Below are 20,747 nucleotides of genomic sequence, written 5' to 3'. Positions count from 1 at the left end.
TAAATAGGGCTACAAGACTACAAAGGTTTTAGAAGTCATCCTAATTCACTTTCTTTTTCTTAAGTCCAAATGAGCAAAGGGTCTAGACTTCTGTAGAATTCTAGGTAAAAGATTCCGTTTCTTTGAATGTGTGGACTAAAATAAATATAGGCAGTATATAGAAGTATGTGTTCTAAAGAAGGAAAGAATTTGTCACCAAAACGAACTATTGTCACTAGGACGTTTCTCAGCCTGGAAACTCCAGATCAATAGGACTTAAACTCTGAAATAATTCTGGCTTGACCAGTCTGATACTTGTCCAACTCATCTGAAGCACACCATGTTGGCAGAGAGTTTAGGTAAGACAAGACAAAGAGCTATACTCAATAAAGTGGTATTGTACATAGTTACTGCTAAATTAATTGTATCAACGACTCAAAAGAATTGGAGATAGTTAAGTCTACCATGGAGACCGACTTTGGCGTTGTGATTAAGGCATCAAGCTAGAAACCAGGAGACTGTGAGTTCTAGTCCTGCCTTAGGCACAAAGCCAGCTGGGTGACCTTGAGCCCATCACTCTCTCTCAGCCCTAGGAAGAAAGCAGTGGCAAACCACTTCTGAAATCTTGCCAAGAAAACTGCAGGGACTAGTCCAGGCAGTCACCAAGAGTCAAGACTGACTTGAAGGTACCCCCTCCCAAACAAAAGTCTATGATAACCCTTCTAATTTCAAAGGCTAATTCTTGGAGTTCATTTGATGATCAGAATCATGTTTTGAAACAATACACATATGCTAGTTTACTCCAAGACAATTTGTTCAGCTATTCAGAGCATTGGGAAGAAAGCCAATTTTTTATTATCCTGACAGTCCAATATTTGACATATATACTCAGAAAGAAATCCCAATGACTTTAGCTGAATTTACTCAAAAGTAAGCAGGCATAGGTTGGTAATAGCAATCTCATATTTTATAATGAAATACATGCAAAGGATTTAGAGAATCCTTTAGCAAAAATCCCAACCACATCTCTGCCAGCCTTTTTGATTAGTTATGAGACCTACTGATTAGATCTAGTTTTAGCTTTAAAATTTAGCATGCTGAAGAATCTACAGAAGCCTCCAGATTCTGCATTATAGGTAACATCCCATGTATTTTGACATGATTCCAAGTTCATTATCTGTTATCTATAAATCAGAAATTATTATCAGAAGTTGGATTCAAGGAAATCAAATGGATTTGTTGGATGGGTATTGGACAATGAGCAAGTCCTGAAATTTTTGGTGGTGAATCTTTGGACCATGTCTGGACAAGAATGCTTCTTGGTTATTTTAATTTACATTGTCTTTGTTGAATTAATATGTAAAAGGAATTTTTATCTGCTATTTGAATTGCTAATTGGATCTTTTCATTTTCCAAATACAGCTGATCCAACTGCTCTGGGCTTCCTTATTTCTCCATGGTCTCTTCTGCTGCTTCCATCTGGCAGCATATCTTTTACAGATGAAAATGTTTCTGATCAAGATCTGCGAGCATTTACAGCACCAGAAGTTCTCCAAAATCAGACGCTATCATCTCTTTCTGATGTTGAAAAGGTACAGCATTCTCTCTCCTGATATATTTCCTTAGATTGCATTTAGAAAACTGAGAAAAGAATGATAATATAGGTTATACCAGGGGTTTTCAAACCTTTTCAGGCTGTTGAGCCTGTTAAAAATTAATTTCTTAGAACCTTTGATCAAGAGGCAGTGCTCTAGTGATAGAAAATTGACTGAGTTTAACTTTTTTTTTTGCCATTAGTCAAAAACAGCAAAAACAAAATGGACCAACATGTTGTCACAGAACCCTAGAGTTCCACCAAATGCAGTTGAAAAAGCCTGTCTCATATTACTTTTTCTTTTTCTGTAACTGTTAAGATCTGCTTTATTAAGGAGCAACCTTTATATGCAAGAGTGAAGCTCAAATTCTGGAAATCATATTGCATGCTAAGAATGGAGAAGAAATTTATTTAGTTAATATTAGAATGTGACCATCTAATTTCTCATTTTCAATGAATACATAAACTGAAAGTTATTATTCAAAATGTGATCTCCCATCCTGGCCCAAATTCAACATGCTGTCTGTGGACTTCGGTTCCTCTTTGCAGATGGCTTAATGTATATACATGCAACATTTTTATATTAATTCAGGGGATAGCAAACAAGGTCCTGCTCCATCTGCTGTGGAGGGTATGTATGAAGCAAGCAGCTTCTTTTGTGAATTCCTGTTCACACCTTTGGTTTATTATATTTATTACAAGAATCTGTATAATGCCCACAAGGACCTTGGGTGATGTAAAGAGACGTTTCAACTAAACAGTAGGAACCTTCCAAGTAACAAGGCCTGGACTGAAAACATCCAATGCAGTTTTTAAGGAAATCCGTGAGCAATTTTATACAGCTTTTGATTTTACTTGTGACACATTTGTAAAGAAACTTAGATCTGTATATTGAATAAGAGTCCTAATCTGTAATATGTTTCCTCTAACATATTGTATGAGGCTGGGAACTAGGCTGATGTGCATGACCAGGACTTTTCCTATATACTGGATATCACGATTAGAGATTCAGGATAAAGTGTCAGCCTTGTGAGGTAGTCCAGGCAAGAAGCCCACCCAGAAGGACTAGCTCTAACTTTATTGTAAGGTTACATTAACAGAATCTTGCAAGTCTGAAAGTACATCTCTCCCCCTGCCTCACCTTTACAACCCAAGGAACTAGGGAAGGTCTCTTCTGAGACATTTGCCACATCCACATTCCTTCTGCTGGCTCAGCTGCCTCTTATCTGACCATTGGCTAGTCTGTGGCTCTTCCTCCTGTCTCCCAAGGTCATTCCCACATACCATTACATAAAGCTATCTTTCGTATAGCTTCCCGACATATACTTTATCCGTCTTTTTTTAACATCAATGTAGCTTGTGTTGAAAATCTTTCTCTGTTATCCTAATATATGCTCTCATGGAGAGGTGGGTTGAATTCTATCACGTATATTGTTTATTTAATATGTCTGTATATTGCTTTGAGATTTGTTTATTCTGGGAAGCAGGGTACAAATACATTTAATTAATTAACTAATTGGTTCAGCATGAAAATGTGTAAATTTGTATGACAGTGTTTGTAAGGCCAGCTTGGCATTTGTATCAGGCAGACCTCATCATATTATTTTTACAAGCTTAGGTCATGGCTAGGATGTGGAACATCCACGCTGCAGATTAAATTCTGTGTTTTAGTGTGGCTGCTATACTAGCAATTTAGGTGTGTAATGGCAGCCAAGCCATAATTTCATCATTACATGTCAACTAAGCCTTTAACTGGGAAAATTGCATGTACATTTCCATCCCTTATCTTTAAATTATCTGCATTTTGTTTCCACTGAAGTAGAAGTTTCAGGCAAACATTAGAACATTTTTATAATTGTGACACTTTCCAAATTAAGATAAAATCACAGTTCTAAGACATAAATTTTCGTTTTAGCAAAATTAATATTTTGCCATTAAGTACATTATATTTTTAACTCATTTGATTTTTTCAGTAGAAAAATAGATTTCAGTAGAAAAATAGACTTATACGTATATATTTTATTTGCTTCAATTATTTTTCATCAAGCAACCTTCTTAGTAGACGTCTGTTTTATTTTCAGCTTTTGCTTCATTTCAGCTTTTGCTTGAAATCTGAGCATGTCCCACAAAAATGCTGAACACCAAACCAATTCCCATTTATAATCACCTCCAGAAACACAATGACAGGGTTTCATGAGTCTCTGGGTTATGATTTCATCTCTAAACCAACAAAATTATGTACTTGGATACATTTGGCAGAATGCTAGAGAGACAAAAGAATGCGTTTTTGGTCACTCACTAAATTAGAACAAAAAGATAATAGGTTTTAAAATCAGTATCTTTCTTGCTCCAGAAAAGAGAAAGATTTTTTTTTAATGACAACATTTATGTAAGAAAGTACTTTCTGCAGCAGCTGTTTCACATAATCCAATACTCATGTAGTTAGAAGTCTGGGTGCCTTTTCAGGAACACTCCATATTTATTTATTTATTTATTATTAGAGTTTTTTGCCACTGCCCACCTCCCCCCAAAAGGGGGACTCTGGGCAGTTTACAAGAAGGATAAAAACATTAAAATGCCATAAATAAATATAAATACAAATATAATAGTGAAGATAAATACAGTATAAAATCCAGATGACGATGCTAGTTGGAATATCACTCGTGTATCTAAGAGGTTGTTGTAGGGTGCTAACCATCTCCAGGGGTGATTTCTCCCCCTCCCGCCCCAAGCGAGGTGGCAGAACCAGGTTTTTAGTTGTTTTTGGAAGGCCACAAGAGATGGAATCTGTCTTATGTCTGGGGGAAGGATGTTCCAGAGGGCAGGAGCCACTGCAGAGAAGGCGTGCATCCTGGACCCCGCCAGATGGAATTCTTTTACAGATGGGGCCCGTAACCAGGGCTGCAACTAGGGTCTATGTCACCCGGGGCAAACATGGATTCTGCACCCATTTTGGTGCCCCACAGCACTCATTTTGGCGCCCCCACAGCGCGGCGCCTAGGGCACATGCCCCGGTTGCCCCCCTAGTTGCGGCCCTGCTGGTAACATGCCCTCTCTGCATGATCGGGTGGGACAGATAAATGTAATGGGGACGAGACGATCCCTCAGGTAGCCTGGCCCCATGCCATGTAGGGCTTTAAAGGTAATAACCAACACCTTGAATTGCACCCGGAAGCAGACCGGTACCCAATGCAGCTCGCGAAGCAATGGTGTAATGTGTGCCGATCTAGGGGCATTAAAAATTGCTTGTGCGGCTGCGTTTTGGACCAGCTGTAGCTTCCAGATACCCTTCAGGGGTACCCCATGTAGAGCGCATTGCTGTAGTCTATAAGGGAGATGACCAGGGCGTGAGTGACATGCAAAGGGCCTCCCGATCCAGGCAAGGGCATAACTGGTGCACAACATGAAGTTGTGTTAAGGCCCTCCTGGCCACAACTGACACCTGCTCTTTGAGCAGGAGTTGTGAGTCCAGTAGGACCCACAAGTTCCACACTGGGTCTGTCTGGGGCAGTGCAACCCCATCCAGAACCAAAGATGTTAAATTCCCGAATACCAAGGAGCCCCCCACCCACAGCCACTCTGTCTTACCAGGCTTCAGTTGAAGCCTATTGTTCCTCATCCAGGCCCCCACAGCCTCCAGGCACCTGGAGAGGACGGTCACAGCATCACTTACTTCACCCAGGACGCAGATATATAATTGAGTATCATCAGCATATTGATGATACCTCATCCCGTGATGATGGATGATCTCACCCAGCAGTTTCATGTAGATGTTAAGAAGGAGCAGAGAGAGTACCAGGCCCTGCGGCACCCCACAAAGGAGGGGCCGAGGACCTGATCTCTCACTCCCTATCACCACCAATTGGGACCAGCCCTAGAGGAAGGAGGTAAACCAGCACACGACCGTGCTGCCTATCCCCAACTCCCTGAGCAACCCCAAAAGTATACCATGATTGATGGTATTGAAAGCCGCTGAGAGGTCAAGAAGAGCCAGGATGGATGCACTGCCTCCATCCCACTCTCGCCAGAGGTCATCCTTAAGTGCGACCAATGCCATTTCTGTCCCATTACCTGGCCTAATAACTGGCTGGAAGGGGTCTAGATAATCTGTTTCATCCAGAAGCCTCTGGAGCTGCAGTGCCACCACCAAAAAGGGGAGGTGGGAGACTGGACAAAAGTTGTCCAAAACAGTAGAGTCCAGCAATGGCCTTTTGAGGAGGGGGTGCACCAGTCCTTAAAGGCCACCGGGAACACCCCCTCTCTCAAAGATGCATTAACCATCGCTTGGACACAACCACATGTCACCTCCTTGGCTGCTTTCACTAGCCAGGAGGAGCATAGTTGACAGGGTGGTGGTGTTTACAGTCTGGAGGGTCCTGTCCACTTCCTCAGGCCCAACAGGATCAAACTGCTCCCAGATAACAGGGTAAGTCTGTTCCCTCGGCCTTTCCACAGACTCTGCCTCACGCTTGGAATCCAACTTAGCGTGGATCCAAGTGATTCTATCCTGCAGATGCTCAGCAAACTCTTCAGTATGGCCCTGAAGGTGGGTCACTGGACCCCACTTCCCCAGGAGGGATCGTGTGACCTTAAACAGGGTCGCTGGGCAGCATTCTGTGGATGCAATAAGAGCGGAGAAATACTGATGTTTTGTCGCTCTTAACACCACAAGGTAGGCATTAATAGTGGCTTTAGCTTGTGTTGGTTGGATTTGGTCTTTTTCTTTCTCCAGCGGTGCTCTAGGCATCTCTTAATCTTCTTCAGAACCCTCAGCTCCTCTGTAAACCACAGGGAGCGTCGGGCTCGATGGGACAAGAGAGGCCGCATAGGCACGATCCTGTCCAAGGCCCTGACCACCTCCCTATTCCAGGCAGCAGCCAGGGCCTCCAGTGGACCGTGCAGCAGATCCTTGGGTATAACCCCCAGCTCCCTCTGAAACCCTGCCAGGTCCATCAATCTCTGGGGGCAGACCAGTCGAATTGGTCCTGCCTCCCTGTGGAGGGGGGCGGCATAAGAGAATATCAGGGCCACCAGGGCGTGATCAGACCATGACAATGGGGACAGCTGTAGCTCTCCCCTCAGATCACATTGCCACTGCTCTGACAAGAAAACCAAGTCCAGAGTGAGGCCACTGTCTCGAGTCAGGTCCCGAATAAGCTGGGACAGGTCCATGGCTGCCATGGCGGCCATGAACTCCTGAGGTGCCTCCAAGGCACTCCCCAGGAATGGCAGGTTGAAGTCCCCCAGGTTGAAGTCCCCCATAAGCCTGGGGAACTCCACCGCCAACCCCGAGACGGCCTCCAGCAGTTCAGGCAGCAGGGAGGCTGGTACAGCAGCAACACTCCCAACTATTCTCGGCAACCCAACTTGAAGAACAGGGTCTCATACCCAGCCACATGTGGAGCAGTGCCTCTGAAGGCCACAAGAGAATCTCGGATGACTACAGCCACCCCTCCTCCCCTGCCCTGGCATCTCGGCTGGTGCCACACCTGAAACCCGGCCGGGCACATCTCTGACAACGCTACTCCTCCTTCTGGGCCCAGCCAGGTCTTGGTAATACACGCCAGGTCTGCCCCCTCCTCAAGGATCAGATCACATATGAGGGGGGCCTTGTTGTTAATTGACCTGGATCTAAGAAGCAGTAGCCGGAGACCAGGGCCCCCGCGAATCTGCTGTCTTTTGCCTTCTTCACTCCTGCCATAAATAAAATTCTTCTTAGATGTTTGCTACAACATTAATTCCACTGATACCATTCTGGTTCTGTTACATTGCAGATTCACGTTTATTCTCTTGGAATGACCCTTTATTGGGGAGCTGACTATGATGTTCCAGAAAGCCAAGTAAGTAGTGGGAAAATAATATAATTAGTCCATAATACAGAAACTGCAGACCCAATAATGCATTACTAAATAAACTCACTTTTTTGTTGCTTTTCTGATGCAAAGCAGTAGCAGGAATAATCAGATTACAAGAAAAGTAGGATGTGGAAGAACAATGATTAGCTTTTTTCTTGACCTTTGAACTCTTGATGACAAATGGGAAGAACTGGTTACAAATTGGGAGTGGATAAGGAAAGAGTGATGGGCCTATTAAACAAACAATAAGAGGAGAAGTATGTGTTTGTTGAAGTTATATGGCCGCCAAGGAGCAAATAGACTGGAAAAATAGCTGTCTAGATAAGGAGTACATGACAGGGCATGCCATTAAGACAGTAGCCAGCCAACCACTGGGAAGGTTGACAGTGAAATACAGAGGCTAAAGCCAAATACATGCATTAATATGAAGTCATAAAAATATCAGCTGAGGATACACCCAGAGTCTGAATGAAGAGAATAGGCATATATGTATGTGTGTTTTTCCAGCAGAACACAAAAAGATCAACAAATAATTCCAGAAAACATATTATGTACTATAGTTTCCAGGACTATGGGTGTTGTCCTTTAATTGTAACCTCAGCTTGCTACAAATATCCAGTCCATTTGCACCCTTATTTCTGATTCTCTTCCTATATTATTTCTGTATTATGGCTTAGTATATCTTAAGAGAGGCTCAGATTCACATATTTTTGTGGATCCAGTTGTCAAGTGATAACTTCCATGCACAAATGGATCTGCTAGAAAACATTCTAATTTCCTAATGGTAAGATTGGTTAGTGATGGAAATTGTGATCTCTTCATTGGATATGTTCAAAAAAATCTATCAGTGATACTTTCAATTAGTTTCTTAAACGGAATAGCAGTTAAACTAGATGGTTTAAATGGTCTCTTCCCACCAATTCTATGGTTCTCCTATATGATTTCACAATTGTTGAACTGAAGTGGACCCTTGCTTTACTGGAATTTAGGAGACTCCTAGAGCCTTTTCCATAGAGATAGGTTTTTACATTATATGTCCAAAGTATAATAATTTGAGCCTGGTCGTTTGTGCCTTGAGTGAGAACTGTGGGTTTATTTGTTCAATGATCCATTTGTTCGTTTTCTTGCTTGTCCAACACCAAAGTTCAATGGTGTCCTGCAATGTACTATTATGTAATTAGCATTACAGATCTTATAAATAAATATTGTTTTTATTGGTTTCCACCTACTGAAGCTTTTTAAAAAAAATCAAACTAGGTCCTACAAAGAAAATAGAAGAATTTGATGTAGGTAAAAGAAGGAAAGGAAACTGAGGAGGGAATGTGAAAGCAATTGCAAACTACACATAGATGATGATCAAAACAGAGTGTACATGTGGAATTATGACCTTAAATTACAAAAGGCAGACCTGGTTAAAAGTTAGGAAAAACTTTTTTTTTAATCCATTCAATTGTGTCGGTTTCTTGGAGACTGCCTGGACAAGTCCCTGCAGTGTTCTTGGCAAGGTTTTTCAGAAGTGGTTTGCCATTGCCTCCTTCCTAGGTCTGAGAGAGATGGACTGGCCCAAGATCACCCAGCTGGCTTTGTGCCTAAGGCAGAACTAGAACTCACGGTCTCCCGGTTTCTAGCCTGATGCCTTAACTACTACACCAAACTGGCTCTCACAGGAAAAATTTAGGAACCAGATTAACAATCGAATCCATTAGCTAGGGGAAAAAAAACACTGATTGTGTTAGATGAAACTCATTGAATTTTAAAGTTTTTAACTCTTGTTTTAATACAACTGTTAACTCTTGTTTTAATGCAACTGTTAATTTCTGTTGAGAATGTAGAGATGTTTCAAAGCTCTCTTAACCTACCTTGGTCAATCATAGTCTTCCTCAGTCTGGTGCCTTCCAGATGTGTTGGACTAAATTAGGGGAGTTGACACCAATATATCTGAACACACAGTTGGGGACGTTTTGATGAAATGTCTGTAAGTGAGAGAGACAGACAATCAGACAAGGAGAGAATAACTGGATTTTACCACACTTGTCTTTTTAATGTCAGCCAATCAAACTTGGGGATCACCTGAACAGCATTCTGCTTGGAATGTGCGAAGATATCGTTTATGCTCGTGTGTCTGTACGGACAGTTCTCGATGCCTGCAGTGCTCACATACGGAACAGCAACTGTGCACCTTCTTTCTCATATGTGAAACAGTTAGTGAAACTGGTTCTGGGGAATTTGTCTGGGGTAAGTGTTTACAATCCAATCGTGCAAGAGCTGAAAACTGGCAAAACTATTATGGAAAAAAATGATAGTCAATTTTTCAACTTTCCTCAAGGAAGCATTTTTTTTTTTAAGAAATAGAAGGTAGAATTGGTTTCTTTACTGAAGTTTCTTAGACATCTGTAGAAGTAATGAAGTAAGCAAGACATACACACATACGTAGACAAGTCAGGTTTTCCAAGTGTTTGTGGAATTCTCATAAAAACTAAAAGAACATTTATAAAAGGACTTGTAACCCAAATTGGCACTGTACCCTGCCCTTGCCAGTCCTGTCCCTTAAAAATAATCTTCTTCTACAAAAGGGAAAATGATCACCGAGAACAGAGAAACTCAATAGATATACTGTTCCTCAGCAGTCCCCAAAGCATAATTTCCTATCAGGGAATGTGGGGTTCTTTCTACCTTTTGAACAGAATTAATGAAAATGAAAGCTTCTGTGCTTGTCAGCACCATCATTTCCTGCTGGATAGTTTGAGACTTAGGCTTAAGCTCTTCCTGAAGCTCTCTGAAATTGGCAAAATGTCCCTTTACAACACTGCCAAAAATGCAGGACTTATTCACTGTCTCTGGCAAAAGCCTTGGTCCGTGTCCTGATCATCCTTAGTCTGGACTGATTCAGTTCTTTCAGTCCACTGAACTTCATTCTCCTCCAGTCTGCTGCTCGAATCATTCCCCACTCTGTAATTCTGATTGCATACATCTCATATTAAATCCATATACTGAGTTCTTCTCCACATTGGGGACCAGTGCACATTGCTTTTTCTTACTTTCAAAATCTTTGTTCTACTGCTTTTGTATCCCAACACACCCTTGTCTTTACAGCAATTCTTCGGTCGCCCAGTATCTAAAGATTTCATGCTTCCTCAGTAAAATATGGCTGTCTTTCTTGTTGCCCAGAATGTTTGGGGATTTCATTTCTTTCCAGTCCCTCCTTAAACCTCACTGTTTCTATGAATATAGTAGTTACCATATTTTTTGCAACATGGTACCTGCCAGATGTGTTGGGCTACAACTCCCAAAATTTTCTGCCATGCATGGCTGTTAATGGTTATTAATGCTGCAGGCTTATATGTACCAAATCAAAAGATCCTATACTTTTGAATTCCAGAGACTGGAGGAAGTCCATTGCCTTATGGTTATTTGGGTGCTTTCAAGAAGTACCCCTGTTTGCAAGCAGAATGCTGTAGTAGATCCAGAATGAGCAAATTGTGCCCCTCCAGCTCTCAGCAGTCCCAATTGGCTTGGCTAATAGAAGAGATTTGGCCAACTGTGGTTGAGTAACATTCATAGGGACACAGGTTCACAGGTTTCTATGTGATTTTATACATTCCAAATTCAATAAATTCTGGAAGCTGTCCTTAGGATGTTCCAAAAGTGATTAGGGCTTTCACCTCACCAAGAAACAGTAAGGTTAGGATCAGTAAGTATGTTTTTAAGATTAAGTATTGGGGATAAGTTCCATTAGAAACCATGGCTCCTACCTCTGAGCAATATGTACCTCTGTACAATATGTATTGTACTGCAATACAAGCAACATGTATTGATTGTGTTTATTACGGAGAAAACTGCTTTCACGAAAACAAAGAATGTTTTACTCAAGCTTCTCTTTTTTCAAAAGAAAATATGATTGCCTCTCCCTGTTTATTCTTTCAGTTTGTTTCATTATTTCTAATACTTGTTGTGATTAAACAGTCACTGAGCGGCAAATGCATGGAGAGCTTAGGTTTTAAAATTCTATCAGGAATTTTGGGAAATTTACTCAGCAACAGTAGGGGTTGCCAGAACAGTGCCAATGGACACCAAGTTGCTTGTGACATCTATAAATAGGTTAAATCTTACTTTCTTGTCAGGATTTCAGTTTTCCCTACCAAAAACTTGTGGGATCCTGGATGATATTGCCAAAATTTTGCAAAAGTTGGTAATCCTATGAGATTCCAGCCATTTAAATCTATTATTATTATTATTATTATTATTATTATTATTATTATTATTATTTTACCTGAACCACTGCTTGAGATCATGGAATGGTTTGTACTGAACCATTTTGAAAAGTTTATCTCTAATTCTCAGGATGGTCTGGAAAAGAGATTTTAATTAGTATACCATTAAATTATTGTACAGACCAGCCTTTCTCAACTTTTTGACCCTGGAGGAACCTTTGAAATATTTTTCAGGCCTCAGGGAACCCCTGCACATTCAGGGTCAAATATAGGCCAGAAGTTACAAAATTATTATATTTGTCTCATGTGTAGGCCTGTATATATGCATTAACAGTGTTCTTAAACTAAAAATTTACTAAAACTAAAGAATGAAATTTACCTCTTTAATGTGAAGTTGCCTGAGTTTGAAATAATTTTTTAAATAAATTGTGATCTTCCAGGGAATCCCTAGTGACCTCTCGTGGAACCCTAGGGTCCCATGGAACCCTGGCTGAGAAACCCTGCTCTAATCTGTATTATAAGCAAGGGGATGTGTTATCTATAAACCCCTGAACCTAGTCTGTCCACATACACCACAAATAAGACATTCTGTACTTTAAAGAACCCTGGTTGAGAAACCCTGGTACAATTAACTTTGTAACCTTTTTCAAGAGCCAGGGCAAATAATTTCAATTAATATGAGCCAGTTCTGCCCAAATTCTGACCAAAGTCCCCCTTGATTTATATTAAGGAATATGTCACATTCCATTAATAGTTCTTACCACTTCAGTTTCTCTCAGCTTGAACCCTGCAATTGTTAACTCTTTTCTTTTCCTTCTAATCATATGTCCTGCAAAGATGTGAGAATCTGGGAAAGAACTTGGCAGAAGTGCTAATCAGTGCTCCACCTTCCAGACCAGCTCTTAAGGACTGTTCTTACAAGTCCTGGCTGCAGGCTACTGCTGTTCTGGATTCTCCACATGGCAACTGGTTTCTCATACCTTTCCAAATCACCATGCCCCAGAAGTTCACCTGCTCATTTTAGTCAACTGAATGCATGTTGATGGAGTGCCCTCAAGGAGAACTTTTTTTTCCATTGAGAAAGTAAATAATACTTGTATGTTCCTGTCATTTATTTAATTTATTATATTAGGCTTATGGCGGCATGCAACATAAAGTCACAGTTAAAATGCCCACAATAAAAAAGGCATACAATACATTTACATAAATTAAGTGAAAGCCACAAACAATATCTAATACTAATAAAATAGCTAATAGAATCCCATTCCAGATGGTGCACAGTCACTCCCCAAGACCCTTTAGAAGAGTGTGGTCTTTACTTCCTGTGCCATGGAAGGTGCCGCTTTTCAATCTTGGCTTCTAAAATCTGGAACAGCCTCCCTCTAGAAGCTAGTCTAGAGGGAGGGCCAACCCCAAGGGCAACAGACTAGCTTCTAGAGGGAGGCTGTTCCAGATTTTAGAAGCCAAGATTGAAAAGCGGCACCTTCCGTAGCATGAACAGCTTCTCCTGGGAACATCTTTGGGCTCTGATAGGAGAAGGCAATCCTTTAGATGCTGGTCCTGTATAAGTCAAAACTAGCACTTTGAATTACACCCAGAAACTCTTTCCAGCAGATCTGTTGAGATAATTAATTGGTTCTCATAGACCTGTTATTGCTGCATAACACTTTCTTTAGATTTATATCAGCAAAAGTCGCTGAAGATAAGTATCATGTCTTTCGATTTTACTGGAGACATGCAGCTAATATGATCAGATAATTGTACTTCTTAATTTCTATTTGTTTAATTAGAAAATTACAAACTCCAACGTGCAGTCATGGCTCAGACTTTGTCACAGGAAAGTTACATAGAAAGTTACATACTTCGTTACATGGTACATAGAACTGTGTCATCCAGAGAGTTAACAAAAGTTGTGTCATTCCAGTATGCAGTTTTACCCCTCAACCTGGCTCCTCAATAGCAATTCTCAATTTTTGTTGCTCAGTAATTTAGTCCTCATTGTAATTTAGGTTCTGTTTTAATTTTTTTTATATATTCTGTTTTTGTTCTTTTAAATTTAAGTTTTGTCTACTCAAGTAGAAAGGCAGGGAGTGATTAAATAAATGTATAATAAATAAAAGGTGTGAGCTCCATTGTGTGTTCTTCCTCAGTTCGTTCATTTCTTAGATTTATATTTCATATTTCCTCCAGAAGCTCAAGGCAGCTTACATGGGGGTCTCCATTTTAATCCCACAATAAAAACCTGGTGAGGTCAATTGGGTTGAGAAAGAATGACTGGCTTTAAAGTCACCCAGTGAGTTTCTATGGCTGAAAGCAGACCTGAACCTGAATTTCCCCAATCCTGGTGCAACATCTTAACCGTTAATCCTCAGTAGGCTTTTTCCAGATGCAGTATTTGGCAATTTTGGCCTTCAAAGACAATTACAGTATGGCAATTAGTCTATGTAAGCCTTAATACTAGCTGTGTTTCCATGTCATACTTAGTCACAGTTGGTTTCAAACTTCATAATTCCTAGTGATGGTAGATTCAGAGAGTACAAGTTTGGGGATGACTTATCTAGAATTTAACAACGGTAGAACAGTGCCTTGGACTATCCTGTTTGAAGATGTCAATTTCATGACACAATTTCAGAAAGAACGTCTTTCTGAATAGCTGGGAGTATCAAAATACTAACCCAATATATCAAGAGAAAGATATCTGTTGCACAAAGAGCAAACTTTGGGACAATCTCACTGTACACTTTTATTGGGTGCAGAAAAATGTAATGGTTTATATGCACAGAATTTAGGAAGGACTGCAAAAGGAAGGCAGACTGTGGCTAAGTTCACATATTAAGCTAAGCCACAAGCCAGCTCACCATGGTTGAAGCAAACCACAGCTCAGCATAAAGCCAGCCATTGAACAAGCCGTGATTAAAACGTCTGGTGGCTAGTGTAGTGCAAGAATCATATCTATGTGACTGTGTGGATGTTGAAGGATAGTTGTATTACATAACCTGAGTTTTAACTTTTTTAAGGTTCTGTTTTCAGTGGATGAAAGTGAGTTCATCTAGTGAGTTTATCCTAGCCTGGGTTTTTCATTTCTTCATGTTCTGCCTTTTTTGTTGCAATAGGTAGACCAGCTTTCTTGCACAGGGGAGAAAAAACTTCACGCTGACAGGAGCCAGGCCATTCGGGAGAGGCTGAGAGGAAAAGGACTTCCCACAGGTAAACGTTTAGCAAGGAAGAGAATGTTAATGGTATGGAAAACTGGCTGATTTTTTATCTTCCACCTCCCAGATAAGTCACATAAAAGTAGCAGAGCTCCTGCTGCTGTTACAACCACCATCACAGGTTCACATTCTCATATACTCCTAATAAATGGCTTGATGGTATGGTAACGATCTAAGCCTGAGTTGTGGATTGTGCCTTGAGTTGTGGAGAATTGGCTCTAAAGCATGTTTACATTTTTTCAGGGAGACAACCTGGGGTCAAAGTTGATGAGCTATTTCTCTGATATATTTTGTTAAGATAAAAAGAAGGCTGTAGGAAGAACAAGATAATCTTTTCTTTCACAGCCCAATGAAAATATTCCTCCCTCATTCCCCACCTTGGCTAATGGTGGCTTTTTACCTGAATGAGCATAACTGAAGGGGAGATATTTTTTTAATCCAGCACACTCCTCAGATGTCTATTCTCCTGAGGAACTGAATTGCTTTCATATAGTTACCATGTCATCTAATTTGATATTAAACTAATGCAAGTGTTGAGGTTTCACATGCTCTATTCCATACTCCAGATGCTGCGATGAAAGGAGGTCTCAGGCTATGGCACATTCATACATGTACACCCATCTCTCTGCTATATGCACACAGTTGCACACATTTGTGTATGTTTGGCATGAGATATGTTACAGCATATATATAAGCATATAGCTTGAATGTAATTTTTTTTCTATCATACTGTTGAAGAGGCACAGGGTTTTTTTTTTAAATGACAGATAAAGTTAGTTTTTCTCTTTGTTATGATGTATTGTAAGAAAGTGGAAAAGACATGTTTGCCCAAGATTTTGCCTTAGTAAGATGGATTGCTCCAAGTTACTTCGTTCTCTGAGGCAATCAGTATGGCACCCTGCTTCCTTCCATGCATCAGAGTTGTGAAGATGATGATAAAGACTTACTTTAACCCTGGCAGCTGTGTAGGCAGGAGACTAATTTAAAGAATACCTATCAGGCAAGACAGGGGATGCTGGGAGGGAAGAGAAAAATACCTTTCAACATCTGCGTCTTGAAGCAGTTGCTTCAACTCTGCCTGGTGATAATTCTGGCTTCACCTAGGCCAATACTTGAACTGAAAGGCTCACTGTCAGAAATTCAAGGACACAGGTCTGTTAGGTTCCTTTTACTGCAGATGCTAAAGAAGCCCTTAATAACAAAGAAAGCCACTCCTTAAAGTTTATGATTCATGCTGTATCTCGAGCAGTCTCGAGGTTCAAATTGTACATCTTTTTCCGCCTGATGTTATAACAGACTGGGAACTGCTCATTTCTCAGAGTGGGAAGTGGTGAGCAACTGTGCATTGTTATTGCAATGGACCAATCTGCTCTCAGATCCCTTGCTTTTGATCTTGCCAATTCTTGCCCTCACAGTTACATTATGTTATATTACATTTACAATACTCAGAGCGCATCCGGTATGTTCAACAAGTACTTAGGAGCACAGCTTCCCATGAAGTCTGAATACCCAATAAAAGCAGGATATATTTGACTCTTACTGTATTTAACGTTTGTAGGTATAATATGCTAACTGTAAACTTCCTAGACAAATATCCAATGTAAAAATATGCACCCATTCGCTAATTTTATAATCTTGTGGATTCACTATCAAAAAATTTGTAACTGATGTTACTATTAAAGTAATATATTTGATTTTTTTATAATTCAGTACCACTTAAATTAAGTAATCAGTGACTAAATATATTATTACTTAATTATTATTAATTAAATTATTTACTGCTATATAATAAAATCTTCTGAGGGATTCTGTAAATACATCCCTTCAAACCAGAATCTTGAAAATTAATGGTAACTTGTCCTGAAAAAGTGAGGTATCCCAATCAATTATGAAGAAAAAAGAATGAACATGGAAAGTAGGTACAAAATTCTCGGCCTTTTCCAACTCCACTCTTTTGCAATATATGTTGTCGCTGCTCCATTCTTACTCAGTTTGTAGCCTTACTTCCCTCTTGTGTCCTCCTTCCATTTTCTGCCAGCTCAGCTTTTAGTGTCCCTACTAAAGATCTGACATTTTCTACCATTTTCCTACCTTCTCTGTTAGGCTGCAAGTCAAAGCTGCTTACCTTGTAAGTAAACCTCCCCGATTCTGAATCAACTTCTGAGTAGACATTCTAGAAATACACTGTTAATCTCATTTTTTGTGCCTGAAGGTAGAAAGTAGCTGTGTCATCCTTCATAGATTGTTTCCTTCTGACAGGTTTAAAGCAACAGGGGATTCCCCTTGCTCTGGATTCATGGAGATACATTATTTCTTTGTCTATAAACAGCTTTTATGTTTGTTTTCATGGCATGGCATGGCAAAACCAGTTTATTAAAAATAAGTTTTGCTGTTTTCTTGAATGTTTAGTGGCATCTTTCTTTACAGGCTAACTTAAGATACTTCCACACTGCCACAGCTTCTATTGCCCAAACCCTCAACAACCATTTGAAAATGTTCTGTTTATCTTCAGATCTCCCAACCCCAAAATATTTAGAATACTTTTTTTAACCCTGTGGTTTGCCCTGAATTGTTGCAAATTCTGTAGTAACTTGAATCCTCACCCTGAAGCTACATAAAAGGGAAATAAAACAAATTGCTTTCACACACATACCATCTATCCCTTCATATTTTATACATTAATGTGGATCTATTTATCTATCTATATCGAATGACAATGTAATGAGTTTTTAAGAGATAGTAAAATGTGATGTCCTAGATCACTGTTTTTCAAACTTGGCAACTTTAAGATGTATGGACTTCAACTCCCAGAATTCCCTAGCCAGAAGGCTGGCTAGGGAATTCTGGGAGTTGAAGTCCACACATCGTAAAGTTGCCAAGTTTGAAAAACATTCCCCTAGATTATAGCAGTGGGGTGTTTTGACATTTGTTGTTAGCTTAAACAGCATCTGGAAAAATCCTTTATGTGAATAAATTAAAACAAATCAAGAGTCACATTCCAGAAGCCAAGGCCAAAACAAGAATTGAGAGCCTAGGTGACATTTATAAAATCAGATGTTTGAATAATGGTAATACCATGTGAATAAGGTCGTTAAAGTTTTTCTTAATAAAAGAAAGGTATTTGTGTATTTCTGAACAAGGTTGCCTATGGAAAGGACAAAACAGATTCAGAACCATCCAGAAGGGAATTAGCAGTAAGATGTTCAGGAAAGAGAAAGGAAAATAAATCCTGTTCCATGACACTTAGATGAAAATTGAAAAATAAAAATTGGATGAAAATCACCTGGTGTGGTAGGAATGATATTTCAAAAATTCATTTGAAAAGATGAGAAACCATGGTATATCTAAAGACAGAATAAAAAGAATAAGTATAAACAATTTCATGAGCCAAAAGTGAAAAATGCTGAAACTTCAGCAGAGAAAAACTTGATAAAGTCCATTAACTTCAGTGTGACTAGTCTAATGAAATTAGTATGAGTTTTATAGCATTGGTTGTTGTTAACCAATGCTATAATGATAATTTATTAAGTGTTAGATAACAGCATGTGCTGTTGATGGGCTTCCTGGCTGACACTTAGTCAATAAAAGCTATATTTATCTCTTGGGCAGAATTGGATTGTATCCTTCTAATGTACCCTTTAACTCTTTCCTATTTGGTGCAATATGAAGATTAGCAGTTTACATCTCTCTGAACCACTGGTTATTATGAGGAAGCCATCAGAATGAGATCAAGAACACTGGGTACAATGTGGTACTGCTTGAATGAATTCAGAAGGTTATTACATGGGCTGGTCTGTTTGAGCACTATGGAGAACTTTGAAATTTTAATGTTGACAAGTGGAAAAAATCAGAGAAGCAAAGGCAAGAAGGTTGAATTGGTCCACAGGCCGTTTTCTGGAATCAGTGAATGAATGAATGATTGCACACACAAACCAAGATAAAGTTTAGCTTTTTTTTTTTTTTTTAAAACCTGTGTTCCTCTGGATAGAAAATGGTATAGTTCAAGAGAATATTATTTTAGATGCTGTAGTTGATGAGAAACAAGGTAATTTATTTTGAATGCACACATTTATTTTCATTGTTTTGATACATCCAGCTGATCCTTAGACCCTGACAAAGAAATCCCACGGTTAAGAAGGGTTGGTATTCAATTCTTCTAGAAAACATGACAGTGGGAAGGGTTCAACTACATCCATATCCAAGAAAGATTCTTCTCATTCTCATTCCAGGAAGAATGGCTGATGATACAGCTTGTTACCAGGCCCCATTCTCTCAACAAACCATGCTTAACAAAGGGCTTAGTAAGTCATTGGGATTCTTGTCAATCAGACACTCACAAGGTGAAGAGTTTTGTCAAAATACTGCCTCTGATTACAATTCGGGCCATGATGGAAATACAGATACTTACTGTCCTTACTGGTACAGAGCTTCCAACTTGGAAAAGAAAGCCAACAGTGATCCCAAACGAAAAGTATCGGCTTCCTCCTCTGATTTGTTGTGCACAACTGACAAAGTCAGAGAGAGAGACTATCTTGCAGATTCTCATAAGCACCATCATCAAGCTGCAACAGTTTCAGCACGGACTTCAGGAACTCCCAGAAACAAAGAAGGAAGATATTCTGATGGGAGCATAGCCCTTGATATATTTGGCCCGCAAAAACTAGACCAGGTGCTTCACGTGTCAGAGACATCAACATCGGCGGCCTTATCATGTGCATTTGATAGGATCAAAGAGAGGCAGAAGAAATTGCAGTTGCTAAGAGAAGCCATGAATGTAGAAGGTCAGTAGATTTTTCTACATGTTGTATTTGACATGTGACATCCTTCACATTGTCAAAATAGTTTATATTTGTGTGTGTGTGTGAAATTTCTTATTTTGTCGATTTTGTACAGAACCAGTGGGAGATAGCTAAGAAAAAAATCAGTTTATAGAGAACATGAATCCAACAGGTGTCTCCACACCTGTTAAATTCCATTTACACTGGAACTTAAGATACAACTTCTTTTCTCCATGATTCCTCATATCTTTCAGCTTTGTCATTAGCTAAGTAGAGAGAATCTATAATCTTGCTGACACTGCCAGACTGCAGTTCCTATTAGACCAACTAGGAGGGCCTATGGACAGGGGTGATGGATTTCAAGGTCCCACATCCCTGAATCAGATGTTGCAGCAAAGTATATCTAGGTTTAGACATAATCTAGTTGAAAGAACATTTGCAGATCTTGTGTTCAGTGCCTTGAATTCAGAATGAATACAGAAACTTGGTGCATGAACAAAGGTTTAGCTCTTAGTAGAACATTATCTGAAGCTCAAATGCAGCAATCAACAGTTTTGTAAGGCTTCCCTCAGCTGATAATGGAAAAAAAAATCAAGAATAGCTTTCCAAGGAAACAGAAGCTCAAATAAGTAGGTTTATTGTAGAAAATATGTGAAACTGTTAGAAAAACATTACAGCAACTGCTGTGTAACAAATGAAAGTTCTGTTTACAACAAAATTAAGACACAAAATTCTTGTGCCCAAATAACACAACAGCCTAAAAATGTTCTCTTTGGGGCACGAGGCCTAGTTTCCAGCTGTCTCTCTTTTTGGTAACAGACAGATCTGGTATTAGGCCATTTACTTCTGACCACGTGAGAATTACCATATAGTAATTCCAAATACTGAAGTGCTTCCAGTCATTCTGTTGTCAGGCTGTTATTTCTTATTTTTAATTAGCTTAATCTTTATTTAAAACAAAAGTACAATTAGCTTTATAATTAACCTAATATTTATTTAAAACAACAGCAACTACAAAAGCATATTTCTATTACAGCATTCCCTCCAATAAAAATAAAATGGGCCTGTATTGTTTCGGATGGAGTCAAAAGCACAGTTGTTCAAGTGAAACAAAGTCA

The 20,747-nt window shown here is 39.6% G+C and overlaps 1 protein-coding gene across 1 annotated transcript in view; it reads left to right on the top strand.

The window, feature by feature from the left end:
• The window catches only part of PTPN13 (protein tyrosine phosphatase non-receptor type 13), a 122,355-nt gene that overhangs the window by 17,733 nt on the left and 83,875 nt on the right, over positions 1-20,747 (top strand). The window contains exons 2-6 of the mRNA XM_063310718.1: positions 1,402-1,571; positions 7,348-7,413; positions 9,478-9,663; positions 14,753-14,846; positions 19,081-19,632. Of these exons, the coding sequence (XP_063166788.1) occupies positions 1,402-1,571; positions 7,348-7,413; positions 9,478-9,663; positions 14,753-14,846; positions 19,081-19,632 (1,068 nt within the window). The remainder of the gene's footprint in view (positions 1-1,401; positions 1,572-7,347; positions 7,414-9,477; positions 9,664-14,752; positions 14,847-19,080; positions 19,633-20,747) is intronic.

Source organism: Candoia aspera, chromosome 8 (assembly GCF_035149785.1).
Source record: "Candoia aspera isolate rCanAsp1 chromosome 8, rCanAsp1.hap2, whole genome shotgun sequence".
NCBI lineage: Eukaryota > Metazoa > Chordata > Lepidosauria > Squamata > Boidae > Candoia > Candoia aspera.
The sequence above is the reverse complement of the archived record's forward strand: the minus strand, read 5'-3'. Positions and strand labels throughout refer to the sequence as shown.